This window comes from Salmo salar, chromosome 21 (genome assembly GCF_965601325.2).
Source record: "Salmo salar chromosome 21, fSalSal1, whole genome shotgun sequence".
In the NCBI taxonomy this organism is placed as follows: domain Eukaryota; kingdom Metazoa; phylum Chordata; class Actinopteri; order Salmoniformes; family Salmonidae; genus Salmo; species Salmo salar.
This window is the reverse complement of record NC_138311.1, coordinates 1,170,001-1,186,170: the sequence shown is the minus strand read 5'-3', so window position 1 is coordinate 1,186,170 and position 16,170 is coordinate 1,170,001. Positions and strand designations below refer to the sequence as shown.

Below are 16,170 nucleotides of genomic sequence, written 5' to 3'. Positions count from 1 at the left end.
CGTCCCACATAGCCCCAAGAAGTTAAGTTAAAATAAGTGTTCATTCAGTATTGTTGTATTTGTCATTATTTCAACAAAAAAACAAAATCGGCCGATTAATCGGTACCGGGTTTTTTGGCCCTCCAATAATCGGTATCGGCGTTGAAAAATCATAATCGGTCCACCTCTAGTCACTTTGTTTACAGTAAAATAGCATTGTATCTGGTCAAACACAATTGTTTCCAGAAGTTTACTAAGAGTTGGTAACAGGCTGATTGGTTGGCTATTTGAGCCAGAAAAGGGGGCTTTACTATTCTTGGGTAGTGGAATTACTTTGTACCCTCAGACCTGGAGGGAAGCAAACTTTCTAGTAGACTTAGACTGAAGGTATGGCAAATAGGAGTGGCAAAATCGTCCGCTATTATCCTCAGTAATTTTCCATCCAGATTGTCAGACTCCGGTGACTTGTCATTGTTGATAGACAACAGACATTATTTCACTTCTTCCACAAAATTACAATGCTTGGCTTTCATACTTTTATCAATAATCCTTGGATGTGTAGTGTCAGCGTTTGTTGCTGGCATGTCATGTCTAAGTTTGCTAATCTTGTCAATTAAAAAGTCCTTTAAGTAGTTGGCAATATCAGTGGGTGTTGTGATGAATGAGCCATCTGATTCAATGAATAATAGAGCCGAGTTTGCCTTTTTCCCCAAAATTTAATTCAAGGTGCTCCCAAGTGTTTTATCATTCTTTATGTCATTTATCTTTGTTTCATAGTGTAGTTTCTTCTTTTTATTCAGTTTATTCACATGATTTCTCAATTTGAACAATGTTTTCCAAATCGTGTTGTGCAGCCAGACTTATTTGCCTCATCCCTCTCAACCATAACATTTTTCAATTCCTAATCAATCCACGGGGTTTTAACCATTTTTACAGTAATTTTCTTAATGGGTGCATGCTTATTAGTAACTGGGATAAGCAACTTCATAAATGTGTCAAGGGCAGCATCTGGTTGCTCCTCATTACACACCACAGACCAACAAATATTTACATCAACAAGATAGGAATCACTACAAAATGTATTGTATGACTTCTTATACACTATACTAGGCACAGGCTTTGGAACTTTAGTTTTCCTAGTTATGGTAATATATTATGATCACTACATCCGATGGATTTGGATACTCCTGTAAAACAAAATTACTGCAGCATTAGTAACGATGTGATCAATACATGTTGATGATTTCATTCCTGTCCTGTTTGTAACTACCCTGGTAGCTTGACTAATGACCTGAACCAAGTTGCAGGCACTAAGTGCAGTTTGAAGCTTTCTCTTGAGAGGGCAGCCTGATGAAAGCCAGTCAATAATTAAATCACCCAGAAAATATACCTCTGTTGATATCACATACATTATCAAGTATTTCACACGTTATCCAGATACTGACTGCACTTGGTGGTCTATAGAAGCTTCCCACCAGAATGGGCTTTAGGTGAGGCAGATGAACCTGCAGCCATATTACTTCAACAGTATTTAACATCATATCATCTCTAAGCTTAATAGGAATATGGTTCTGAATATAAAATGGCAACACGTCCACCTTTTGCATTTCTGCCTGTTCTGTAGATGTTATAACCATGACATGAATATCAACTTGAGTCTTTTTGTCTGTCTGTCTGTGCACGTGTCTATGTGCGTACCTGTAGTACAGCATCTGTGGTATCTGTCCTCTAGTCTGGTTGGTCCCGTTGCTGCTCAGGCTACAGGTTCTGAAGGTAAAGGCCACGCCATTGGAACACTGAACCGTGGTCATCCCTCCATCCCCATTGGCTGTTCGGCTGCCATAGTTACGCAGGCGGACAGCATATTTCACACCCTCCTGTAGAATGTAAACAGGATTGTGCAACATATACTGTTTTCATATCATAAGTTGCACTGAGTCTGTGGTATAAAAAATACTAAAGGATGGATGGATGCATGCATACATATATGGTTAGATTGAATAGATATGTCTGCATAGCAGGCTGGGAATTGCCAGGGACCTCATGATGCGATATTATCATGATACAGACATATCTGATATGATATGCATTGCACTTCTCACGATTCTGAATGCCATGATTTGCGATTTTATTTTTTAAATCTTTATTTTAACAGGGAAAACAGACTGAGACCTGGATCTCTTTTACGGCTGTGCCCTGTGTAAACATGTTGACATGTACAGTTTTAGGCATACAGACAAGAACATTTCAAACATACAAAACAAAGACACAATTCAACAGAAACAATCACAGACAACATCATATTGATCCTCCATAACATTTTTGAAATGGGCAAGGGACACCAGAGTGTCTAACTTAAGTTGGATCTGCAGTTTGTTCCATAAATAAGGCGCAAAGGAACTAAAGGCAGTCCTACCCAACTCTGTGGAGACCGCAGGAGTCTCTAATGTAATCCACATCTGTGATCTGGTTTTAAAATTTGTATATCTAGTGGAAATTAATGATGATATATATGGAGGTAGTTTTAAAAGAAGCGCTTTATAAATAAACAAGAGAGCATGTTGCTCTCGCCTCACAGATAGAGAGGCCCAACCCACATGTTGATATAGGATACAGTGATGAGTTTTGTATCTATCACCCGTGATAAACCTGAGTGCACAATGGTAAATAGCATCCAGTGGTTTTAATGTGTTTGCCGATGCATGCATATAGATAATATCACCATAATCTATTGCGATTTGATGTTCCAAAAATATTGCTCACTATATTTCTGCTTCATAGAGACAAGAGCATGAGAAAACGAGTTTGGATCAGGGAAATAAAAGAGATGACAACATGTTGGCTAACAATTTAAAAAGATGTAGAACAAGCTATAGGATGTAAAATACTGGAGTTTTGGCACAGGTAAAGCCGACTAGCACTAGCTAACAGAAGAAAAAAAATAGATTTGTATTTATTTACAAATCGATAATTGGGAGTAAAATATCAATTTGAAATATTCCCCAAATAATTACGTTATGTAACTATAGATTTTTTCCCCCACATCACTACTGAATAGGGCATATAATTCTAGTCCTGTGTACCTTTAGTGGCACGGCCTTGTCGAGGCGTATCTCGGCAATGTCGCTGGGAGAGTCATCGGTGCTGTAGGTTCCCTTGACCAGCTCCAGAGACGTCCACCTGTGGGTGTGGACCAAATCCCCAGGGTGCTCCGTCTGGGCCTGGAGGGGGAGAAGAATGGTAGAGGGGAAGAGGGGAAGAGAGAAAGGCGAGAAGTGGTGAGAAACAAGAAGTTAAGAATTCCTAGGGAAGCTTAAAGACGTCCTCCAGCAATTTTTGAACTTTTACTGTTGAAAAGCGATAGTGGCGAACTGTGACTATAGGAGCTAGTCCTTCAGAGGGACCTAAAATCTTCCAATACGTTGTATCAAACAAAAAAAACTAGAAAATAACTAAAAATAAAACAATTTAATGAGCCCGACATATCTTCTGTAGTCAAACCATTCTACTGTGTCTCCTGGAATAGTGTCACTTCCTGATGTACGCGGAACGAGGAAGAGCTCGGTTTTGTTGTTTGGAAAGTTTGTTGTTTAAAAGTATATTGGAAAGTTCTTGGTAGCTACCTAGCTTCTGATGTTGGATCCCGCAACGCAGTTGGCATCATTTGCTGGGACTGCTTACAGTTGAAGTCGAAAGTTTACATACACCTTAGCCAAATACATTTAAACTCAGTTTTTCACAATTCCTGACATTTAATCCTAGTAAAAATTCCCTGTCTTAGGTCAGTTAGGATCACCACTTTATTTTAAGGATGTGAAATGTCAGAATAATAGAGAGAATAATTTATTTCAGCTTTTATTTCTTTCATCACATTCCTAGCGGGTCAGTATTTTACATACACTCAATTAGTATTTGGTAACATTGTCTTTAAATAGTTTAACTTGGGTCAAACATTTCAGGTAGTCTTCCACAATAAGTTGGGTGAATTTTGTCCAATTCCTCCTGACAGAGCTGGTGTAACTGAGACAGGTTTGTAGGCCTCCTTGCTCGCACATGCTTTTTCAGATTGGACAACATATTTTCTATAGGATTGAGGTCAGGGCTTTGTGATAGCCACTCCAATACCTTGACTTTGTTGTCCTTAAGACATTTTTCCACAACTTTGGAAGTATACTTGGGGTCATTGTCCATTTGGAAGACCCATTTGCGACCAAGCTTTAATTTCCTGACTGATGTCTTGAGATGTTGCTTCAATATATCCACATAATTTCCCTTCTTCATGATGCTATCTATTTTGTGCACCAGTCCCTCCTGCAGCAAAGCACCCCCACAACATGATGCTGCCATCCTCCAAAACCCTGAGACATTTTCTGACAGGAAGTGGATACCTGATGTGTTGAATTACCTTTAAGCCTATGCCATTGAAACACACAGGGGTTGATTAATGTTTTGGCACTTCCTATTGCTTCCACTAGATGTCACCAGCCTTTACAAAGTGTTTTGAGTCTTTTACTGTGAGATCTGACCAAACAAGAGCCATGGAACGGTGATGGCCGATTAGACTCTGGCGCGCGAGTTCATGTTGGGTACCCTCGTTCCAATACGTTATAAAAGAGTATGCATTCGTCCACCTTGAATATTATTCATGTTCTGGTTAAAAAAGGCACTAATGATTTATGCTATACAACGTTTGACATGTTTGAACGAACGTAAATATATTTTTTCCCCTCGTTCATGACGAGAAGTCCGGCTGGCTTAGATCATGTGCTAACAACACAGATCTTTTTGGATATAAATGATGAGCTTTTTTGAACAAAACTACATTCGTTATGGACCTGGGATTCCTGGAAGTGACATCTGATGAAGAGAATCAAAGGTAATGGATTATTTACATAGTATTTTCGATTTTAGATCTCTGCAACATGGCCGTTTGTCTGTATAGCAAAGCATATTTTTCTGGGCGCAGTGCTCAGATTATTGCAAAGTGTGATTTCCCAGTAAGGTTATTTTTAAATCTGGCAAGTTGATTGCGTTCAAGAGATGTAAATCTATAATTCCTTAAATGACAATATAATATTTTACCAATGTTTTCTCATTTTAATTATTTAATTTGTGGTGCTGACTTGACTGCCGGTTATTGGAGGGAAACGATTTCCTCAACATCAATGCCATAGTAAAATGCTGTTTTTGGATGTAAATATGAACTTGATAGAACTATAAACGCATGCATTGTCTAACATAATGTCCTAGGAGTGTCATCTGATGGAGATTGTAAAAGGTTAGTGCATCATTTTAGCTGGTTTTATGGTTTTGGTGACGCCTGTCTTTGAATTGACAAAACATTACACACAGCTATTGTCAATGTACTCTCCTAACATAATCTAACTTTATGCTTTCGCCGTAAAACCTTTTTGAAATCGGACAACGTGGTTAGATTAAGGAGATGTTTATCTTTCAAAGGGTGTAAGATAGTTGTATGTTTGAAAAATTTGAATTTTGACATTTATTTGGTTTCAAATTTGCCACTCTTGAAATGCACCTGCTGTTGATAGGGTGCACCACGGGTGGCACGCTAGCGTCCCACATAGCCCCAAGAAGTTAAATGAACAAAAAGAGACCTACAAGCAGTTGTTGATACAACAAGAAAATAGCTTCCAAGTGGTTTGTCCAAATACGTGGATTCTACTAATAAAAGAATGGACGACCTGACCAAAGAGGTCCAGGACCGGAAGAACAGTTTGCAGTTCTCCCAGGTTCAGCTCGACGAGATGAAACAGGAGAACGGCAAGATGACAGCAATCTGTATGTCATTGAGAGATGACATCAGTTCTGTGTGTGAATCCATGATAACAATGACAGATAAATCAGACCATCTCGAGGGACAATCAAGGCGAAACATGGTTGTGGATGGAATTGCAGAATCTCCACGAGACCTGGATGGAGTCTGAGGACAAAGTGAGGGAAATTATCTTGGAGAAACTTAAGATGGACCACAGGAAGATTGAGGTGGAGTACACCCACAGGACTGGAAAACCCACCACCGGCCCAGGTGATAGGCCCAGGCCGATAGTGGTCAGGATCCTGAGGTTCAAAGACAAGGTAGCTGTTCTGGAAAGAGCCAAGAACTTGAGAGGAATGTATATCTTCCTCTACTAGAACTATCCTGAATCTGTGCGCCAGAATATATATATCCCTGTAATGCTTAGAGAAGATCTTATGTCAAGTGTTATTAAAGTGTTGTGGTTGCAGGTTCACTGGGCACATCTAAAGATTTTTCTTTAGGGGTGTTGCTATAGGTCACCAAATGCTAACAGTCAGTATCTAAATAATGTGTGTGAAATTCCTGATAGTGTATGTGATGTAAACAGAGAGGTCTACTTTCTTGGGGACCTGAATATTGACTGGTTTTCATCAAGCTGTCCGCTCAAGAGGAAGCTTCTTACTGTTACCAGTGCCTGTAATCTGGTTTAGGTTAATAATCAACCAACCAGGGTGTTTACAAACACTACAGGAACAAGATCATCCACATGTATCAATCACATTTTTACTAATTCTGTAGAACTTTGTTCTAAAGCTATATCCGTACCCATTGGATGCAGTGATCACAATATAGTGGCTATATCCAGGAAAGCCAAGGTTCCAACAGCTGGACCTAAAATAGTGTATGTGATCATACAAAAGATTTTGCTGTGACCTATGTGGATGATGTTAAAAATATTTGTTGGTCTGGTGTGATTAATGAGGACCATCCAGACGCTGCACTTGATACATTTATGTAATTGCTTCTTCCAATTATTGATAAACATGCACCTGTTAAGAAACTGACTGTTAGAACTGTTAAGGCTCCATGGATTGATGACAAATTGAAAAACTGTAAAGTGGAAAGAGATGGGGCAAAGGGAGTAAGTCTGGCTTCACATCTGACTGGCTTACTTACTACAAATTGTGAAATTATGTGACTAAACTCATCAAAAAGAAGAAACTTTATTATGAAGCTAAGATCAATGATATAAAGAAAAACTTGAGTACTTTAAATGAAATTATGGGCAGAAAGACAAATTCCACTCCATCTGTCATCGAATCAGACGGCTTATTCATCAGAAATGTTTCGGGTAGCCTTCCACAAGCTTCCCATAAGCATATTTTGTTTCATCAGATAATAAGACATTTCTCCAAAAAGTACGATCTTTGTCCCCATGTGCAGTTGCAAACCGTATTCTGGCTTTTTTATGGCGGTTTTGGAGCAGTGGCTTCTTCCTTGCTGAGCGGCCTTTCAGGTTATGTTGATATAGGACTCGTTTTACTGTGGATTTAAATACTTAGCATGGCTCAACAGCTACACCACAGGAAGAAGACAGAGGGTGATGGTAAATGGCACTTTTAGCCCTTGATCAGAGGTCACCTCTGGTGTGCCACAAGGTGGCGTGGTCTCACCATATCTCTTTCTCCTTCACATGTCCACCCGAAAAGTTGTCTTCAGTGACACTCTGGACACTGGGTATGCAAACAATGTAGAGCTTTCCCAAGCCATTCTATTAACCAGCATCAAATAGGACATTTCCATGGGCTTGGAGGCAAAGCATCTGGAAGAGTGGGCCACATCCAACAACATGCTCCTGAATGGAAAAAAGTCTGGAAATTCAGATATGTTTTCCTAGGGACCATCTACAACCTGCACTACTAATCCAAGGATGACAGGAAGTACCAGTGGTAACAACAACTAAGTATCTTGGTTTTCATCTAGACTCTAACCTCAGTGGTGTCATACGTGGCACAGTCAGTGAGGAAAGCCTCAAAATGCATGCACTTTGACTGTTCTTGCCAGAAATGGCCTACCCACTGAAGATCTGGTCACAGTCAACACTACACTGCTCAGGCCTTGTCTGGAATACGGTGGAGTTCTGTTAATCGAAAGCAGTAAAAAGCAACAGGCCCAACTAGACAGGGTGCAGAGGACCTTGAGGATCATCTCCAGAGGTGGAGCAGTCCAACCACAGCTACCCTCACTTTATTCAATTATTTATTTTACCTTTATTTAAATAGGTAAGTCAGTTAACCTCTTACATCTAGACGTTCCGCTAGCGGAACACCTGCTCCAATATCCAATGATGGGCGTGGCGCGAAATACAAATTCCTCTAAAATCCGAAAACTTCAATTTTTCAAACATATGACTATTTCACAGCATTTTAAAGACAAGACTCTCGTTAATCTAACCACACTGTCCGATTTCAAAAAGGCTTTACAGCGAAAGCAAAACATTAGATTATCCTGTTGGGGCTACAGGTTAGCAATGAACCCCGAGTCGGGATTGCTAACAAGGCTGGAAATTCAAAACATCAAAAATCTAATAATTTCAATTTCTCAAACAATCAACTATTTTACACAATTTAAATGATAAACATCTCCTTAATCTAACCACATTGTTCGATTTTCAAAGAGGCTTTACGGCAAAAGCATAAAGTTAGATTATGTTAGGCCAGTACATAGCCACAAAAGTACAAACATCCATTTTCAATTCAAGGTCAGGCGTTACCAAAAGCAGAAACCAGCTAGAATTATGCACTAACTTTTGTCAATCTCCATCAGATGACACTCCTAGGACATTATGTTATACAATACATGCATCTTTTGTTCCATCAAGTTCATATTTATATCCAAAAACAGCATTTTACAGTAGCGTGAAATTCAGATTTTTTTCTTCTCTGAAATGCTTCCGGTGAACATAACAAAATTACTATTCGAAAACATTGGTAAATTATAATATTGTCATTCAAAGAATAATATATTATCATCTCGTAATTGCTACCGAATGGCCAGATCTCAAAATAACTTTACTGGGAAATCACATTTTGCAATAAACGGGGTGCTATGCTAAGAACAACAGGCTATGCTATACAGTTAGCATAATCTAATATCGATAATAACATTGTAAATATCCCCTTAGCTTTGATTATCTCCATCAGAAGGCAGGCATCCCAGGTCCGGAAGGCATCCCAGGTCCGGAACAAATGTGGTTTCTTTTGACAAAGTTCATAATTTATGTCCAAATAACACCAAGTACTTAGCGTTCATTATACTCCCACAAAACGTGGGTGTAAAATCACACCGAAAAGTTAAAAAAACCTAGTAAATAATCTATTTACGTCCGTTCAAACATGTCAAATGTTGTTTAGCATTAATCTTTTGGTCCATTTTTAACGTTAAACATCAGTAATATTTTCACACAACCTATCCTATGTCTAGATAAACAATGATGACAAACTCACGTTTCTCCGATTTATGCGCAGGCGCAAAAAAATGAAGTGATGACATGTCAACTTCCTTGGATTCTAATTTGCTCTCTGTTTATCATAGACGCTTCAAACAACTTTATAAAGATCGTTGACATCTAGTGGAAGCCGTAGGTGTTGCGAAATGAATCCTTTCTCACTATGGTATCTATAAAACAATGACACTAAATAGTACAGTCACAAAATTCACATTTTTTTGGGATCTATTTTTCACAGGATTTTGCCTGCAACATGAGTTTTGTTATACTTACAGACACCATTCAAACTGTTTTAGAAAATTCAGAGTGTTTTCTATCCGAATGTGTTAATAATATGCATATCCTAGCTTCTGAGTTGGTGTAGGAGGCAGTTAAAAATGGGCACATATTTTTTTCAAAATGTCTCAATACTGCCCCCGAGCCCCAACAGGATATGTCAGCAGAGTACCCAGCCAGAAATAATCAGACACCCATTTTTCAAGCTAGCATATAATGTCACAAAAACCCAGAAGACAGCTAAATGCAGCACTAACCTTTGATGATCTTCATCAGATGACACACCTAGGACATTATGTTATACAATACATGCATGTTTTGTTCAATCAAGTTCATATTTATATCAAAAAACAGCTTTTTACATTAGCATGTGACGTTCAGAACTAGCATACCCCCCGCAAACTTCCGGGGAATTTACTAACAATTTACTAAATTACTCACGATAAACGTTCACAAAAAGCATAACAATTATTTTAAGAATTATAGATACAGAACTCCTCTATGCACTCGATATGTCCGATTTTAAAATAGCTTTTTGGTGAAAGCACATTTTGCAATATTCTAAGTACATAGCCCAGCCATCACGGGCTAGCTATTTAGACACCCGGCAAGTTTAGCCTTCACCAAAATCAGATTTACTATTACAAAAGTTTGATTACCTTTTGTTGTCTTCGTCAGAATGCACTCCCAGGACTGCTACTTCAATAACAAATGTTGGTTTGGTCCAAAATAATCCATCGTTATATCCGAATAGCGGCGTTTTGTTCGTGCGTTCCAGAAACTATCCGAAATGGTAAATCAGGGTCGTGCGCATGGCGCATTTCGTGACAAAAAAAATCTAAATATTCCATTACCGTACTTCGAAGCATGTCAGCCGCTGTTTAAAATCAATTTTTATGCAATTTATCTCGTAAAAAAGCGATAATATTCCGACCGGGAATCTCCTTTTCGGCAAACAGAGGAAAAAACACAAAGACGGGGGCGGCCAGTGCACGCGCCTAAGCCCACAGTCCCTTGATCGGCCACTTGAGAAAGGCGATAATGTGTTTCAGCCTGGGGCTGGTATGACGACATTCAGGTTTTTCCCGGGCTCTGAGAGCCTATGGAAGACGTAGGAAGTGTCACGTTAGAGCAGAGATCCTTTGTAATAGATAGAGATGGCAAAGAAGTTCAAGAAATGGTCAGACAGGGTACTTCCTGTACAGAATCTTCTCACGTTTTGGCCTGCCAAATGAGTTCTGTTATACTCACAGACACAATTCAAACAGTTTTACAAACTTTGGAGTGTTTTCTATCCAAAGCTAATAATTATATGCATATTCTAGTTTCTGGGCAGGACTAATAATCAGATTAAATCGGGTACGTTTTTTATCCAGCCGTGAAAATACTGCCCCCTAGCCATAACAGGTTAAGAACAAATTCTTACTTTCAATGACAGCCTAAGAACAGTGGGTTAAATGCCTTGTTCAGGGGCAGAACGACAGATTTTTACGTTGTCAGCTTGGGGATTCGATCTAGCAACCTTTCAGTTACTAGTCCAACGCTCAAACCACTAGGCTACCTGCCGCCCCACTGCAGAGCAGGCGAGAGTAGGCTGCAGTGCATCTGGTGAAGGACGTGCACACTCTTGACCATCTACTGAATGACCTGCTCCCTCCAAAAAGAGTTAACTGCAACACCAGGCTCCTGAGAAACGGCCACGAACTGTCCTGTATAACTGCCCATAGAAACCGCCTGCGAAACGCCACTCTACCCACTGCTATCAGACTGAATAACTACCCATACAAACCGCCTGCGAAACGCCACTCTACCCACTGCTATCAGACTGTATAACTGCCCATACAAACCGCCTGTGAAACGCCACTCTACCCACTGCTATCAGACTGTATAACTGTCCTGTATAACTGTCCGTACAAATCGCCTGCGAAACGCCACTCTACCCACTGCTATCAGACTGTAGAACTGTCCTGTATAACTGCCCGTACAAACCGCCTGCGAAACGCCACTCTACCCACTGCTATCAGACTGTATAACTGTCCTGTATAACTACCCGTACAAACCGCCTGCGAAACGCCACTCTCCCACTGCTGTCAGACTGTATAACTGCCCGTACAAACCGCCTGTGAAACTCCACTCTACCAACTGCTATCAGACTGTATAACTGCCCGTACAAACCGCCTGTGAAACGCCACTCTACCCACTGCTATCAGACTGTATAACTGTCCTGTATAACTGCCCATACAAACCGCCTGTGAAACGCCACTCTACCCACTGCTATCAGACTGTATAACTGTCCTGTATAACTGCCCGTACAAACCGCCTGCGAAACACCACTCTACCCACTGCTATCAGACTGTAGAACTGTCCTGTATAACTGCCCGTACAAACCGCCTGCGAAACGCCACTCTACCCACTGCTATCAGACTGTATAACTTCCCGTACAAACGGCCTGCGAAACGCCACTCTACCCACTGCTATCAGACTGTATAACTGTCCTGTATAACTGCCCGTACAAACCGCCTGTGAAACGCCACTCTACCCACTGCTATCAGACTGTATAACTGCCCGTACAAACCACCTGTTAAACACCACTCTACCCACTGCTGTTACCACTCTCTGGGTCTGCAAATGCGAGTTGCAGTTGCTTTCTCCGTTTGGAAATAGTAATGATATTTGTTGAATATTAGAAGTACAGTAATCATTTTGGCATTCTTCCCTTTTTAAGGACATCACTGTTATTTACCCACCTCGTACGCTTATGACGGGGAGAAAATCAGAGCTGTAAATTGTTTAACCTGCAGCCAGCTTTGCAGCCTATGATTTCTCATGAGGTACTATGGTTATAATATGTCACAATAGAAATATTGCCAGCTAAGATATAGAAGGGGATTGTAGTTGGACAAGGTTATCTGAATGTGCACATGATGGAAGTTAGAGGTAAATCTAAAGAGGTAATATAGAGAAGAAAAAATGCATTGACTAAAATGACTGACTAAAAGTGTGTGGACTTTGAATCAACTGATAACAAAAACTAAGACTGATGAAATGACTAAAATGTGACTAAGACTAAAAGTTATTAGTCAAAATACAAACTAAATGTAAAATATCTGCCAAAATTAACACAGAATTAAAGGCAGATCTAAAACTCTTACATCATCAGCGAGCACCTCCAACTCGTACTCATGGATGCCTCCGCCGCCGTAGACACAAAGACCCACCAGCACCACGCCAGGCTTGTCCACTGTCAGACAGATGGCATCTGGAGAGCCATTGCCTGTGTTCCAGCTGCGGCCCTGGCTCGTCTTGGTGAAGCGGTTGGGAGTGGACTTCACAGAGTGAAGCGAGTTCAGACCGTCCACCTGGGACAGACGAAGAGACAAGTCATTATGGTGTCTTTTATATCGTTTTTATGTGGTCATGTACTGGTTGCATAAGGACATTGTCATGACGTTGGCCTGTGGGTAAGGTTTATGACCCCCCCCCCATAAATACCTTTCTACCATCCCCTCTCTGAGTCTACTGAAGGACTTGAATAGCCTGTGTTAAATATAGAGAGTCTGGGAACATCAAACAAATGGGGAAAAGGAACCACATATTTTGTTAATAAAACCAGTTGGAAATATGCTTGGGAACGTAATGAGTATGTATGTCAGTTCGGTTGTCATCTGAGACATTATGACTGATGACAGGACGACATAAACTGTACCTGAGAAAAGTATACGCCCTCTAGTTATCAGAGTCACATGGAATTGTTATGCAATTGAAATGTTTGATATTGAAAATGTTGTTAGGAGATGAAATGTAATTTTAGCTTCCGAATGAGAGATTTGGGTTTTCATAAGGAAAGTGCCCTGCTCGATCAGTGGCCCAACCCTGTGAAGAGACAGGGGTTATAAACGATGAAACACCTCCCTCCCATAATCCTTTGATGAAAAGATAACCACGTTGGTTCCAGTACGGGAGGTCTGCAGCCTCTACGTTAGAAGGACACACATGTCAAGTACAGAACTAAGCCAACCTCGGCGTGAGCTCTGGTATGAACTGGTATGAACTTTGAGCTTATTCACTACAGAAGTGCTACTTCCTAGCCGTTGAGTTACGTGGGTTAGGAAAGGATGGACGCTGCTAACGTGGGTTAGGAAAGGACGGACGACGGATCCAGTCTAACAACCAGACGAAGATACCACCACGTATCCAATCGACCACCATTGACATTCTTCCGAAAACAGGGAGATCTGTCGGCCAACCCGGCCAGCATCTACGACCAATCTACCGAAGCGCAGCTCAGAGTAAATATTTATTGCATTTTCCTTTTCCAAATGGGCGGTAATTTAGAATGCATAAGATAATGTATTTACGATAGCATAGCTGCTGTTTCTGTGTTCCTAAATCTTCCCGCTCTTTCATTCAAGCCCAACCCCCTTTCCTTTGTGTAACCAGCTTTCATACAGGTTCCGTTCACCAGGGGTGAATTCTGTATGACATCATTGTATTTTGTGTATTTGTAATTCTGTGTGATTAGTTAGGTATTTAGTAAATAAATAATTAAACCCAATTTTGTATTGCTGATTCAACTTGTTAGCCATGGTTCGTGAAGATAACCAAGAATTTACAACTTTCATTATGAGACTGAAAATAAAACAAGGGTTAATATTGACTGCTATCGATGTAAAATATTACAAAGTATTTTAAGAGTTTATTCGGAAGATAACGGCTCTATAAACGTTCTTCCGTGGTGCCCCAACTTTGTAGTTAATTACATTTACATGATTAGCTTAATCAGGTAATATTAATTACAGAGAAATCATTTTATAAGTTAGCATGTCATATCACTTAATCCGGCATAGCCAAAGACACGACAACATTTTATTAACGTCATTTTAGCAACCAGAAAAATTGGTATTTATCTGGTTGTAATCTGACCAGACAATAACCAGAATATTTTTCACGACGCCTTGATCTTGTCATGATCTTTACCTGGTTTTAACAGAGACTAATTGGTTCTAATCTGGTTATATGATGTCTTGTCAACCAGAAAACCAGTTTACAAAAAGCTAATTACATCATTATTAAGACAATGTGCCAAATGTGTGTTATTTATGAGATGTATAATTCCCCCATGGTGGTAGTACTGAGGTGAATAAACACTGTTATTGTACAAGACAATGAATGATACAACCTCATGACCATGACGTCAGCCAGGAACATTACTATGAGGATGTCCTGATCTATGTGGTTAGCATTAGTCACCTTGCTATTTATGCAACACCTATTTGGCCAGAGAGAGCCTGCCTGTTGTTGTTACAAGGATATCCAGGGCCCAAATGGGAACAATAGCAGTGTCCTTGACAACATAAACAATGGATTTTGAAAAGCAGCTGGGGCTGTTGTCATGATGACAGGCTGCCAGAGTGATTGAGATTGAGAGTTTAGAATGCAACCGTTGGCCACTGGGTACAGCGAAACAGACGGAAATGTGGTTGGACAGAGTGAGAGACATCACTCCCCCAAGTGACTCAGCGTCTTTTTCGGTTCTCTGTTTTGTTATTATAATTTTCAAATTATATATTGGATGCAGATTAACATTTGATGTACATTTGATGAACATTTTATTCAATTATTATTAAAATTGCAATGAAACAATACACTGTAAATGGTGGATATCAAAGCTGAATGACAACCCCAACAGAGCACTATATCTGCACTGGAGTCAGGTCTAAACTTTATTTAGACAAAATTGGGGAAGGCCGATTCAATTTTGAATCCAGCCAACCCAGCAAAAGGAATAGGACTAGATTTAATTTGTAAACATGCTGACAATATCAATGTCCTGTATTGTTCTGTTCAATCCCTGAATATACAGAACCTGGTAATGAATTAAATCACAAACAACACAAACCTTGAGCTCTCTCTTTACACATAAACCAGATATATAATGTGTGTGTGTGTGTGTGTGTGAGACACAGTGTGTGCACGGAGTGCACATGCTCTTTACCTCGGAGCCCAGGGCAGAGGCGGTGAGCTCAGAGACTATGCTGGCCAGCAGGCCACAGGTGTTGGAGACCAGGTGGGGGGAGAAGACCTCCACCTCCTTCCTCAGGCTTTTCCTCACCGGTAGCACTACGATCACCAGCATCTTCTCAAGAACCTCCCGGAAACTGGCCAGCCCCATCAGGTTCTCCTCCCTCTGAAAGGGGAGAGGAGAAAAGGAGAGAAAGAAAGCTAAAGAAAAGGTCAGCAACAGTGTCTTCTCTGATTGTATTTAAAAAAAAATCTATTTCAATGATAACACATTTTAACAGGAGTGTGTTACAACAGTAAAATAGGTCAAGATAGATTGCCAACCCCTGTGCTAGATATGGGATATTCACAAAAAGTCTGAGCAGGAGTGCTGACCTAAGTTGAGCTTTTTAGATAATAATGAAGACTACATAGACCTGGGAAACTGAACCTAGACCAACACTCCAACTTGGGAGATGCTTTTTGAATACAGGTCCTCATTTGTCACACATTGTGTTGAAATTTCGCTTTCACTCACGTGGCTGAGTTTCTCCATGTGCGCCACCAGCAGGGGGAAGCGGTGGGCGAGCGCCGAGTCATTCTCCGTGCTGACCTGTTTGACCAGGGAGCGCAGCAGCACCTCGCC

The 16,170-nt window shown here is 40.4% G+C and overlaps 1 protein-coding gene across 1 annotated transcript in view; it reads right to left on the bottom strand.

Moving 5' to 3' along the window:
• Positions 1–16,170, bottom strand: part of mycbp2 (MYC binding protein 2) — a 386,518-nt gene that overhangs the window by 152,936 nt on the left and 217,412 nt on the right. The window contains exons 31-35 of the mRNA XM_082967288.1: positions 16,063–16,170; positions 15,520–15,711; positions 12,677–12,883; positions 3,063–3,200; positions 1,678–1,856 (exon numbers count right to left, since the gene is read on the bottom strand). The exon at positions 16,063–16,170 is cut by the window's right edge and continues 114 nt beyond it. Coding sequence (XP_082823414.1) covers positions 1,678–1,856; positions 3,063–3,200; positions 12,677–12,883; positions 15,520–15,711; positions 16,063–16,170 — 824 coding nt within the window. The remainder of the gene's footprint in view (positions 1–1,677; positions 1,857–3,062; positions 3,201–12,676; positions 12,884–15,519; positions 15,712–16,062) is intronic.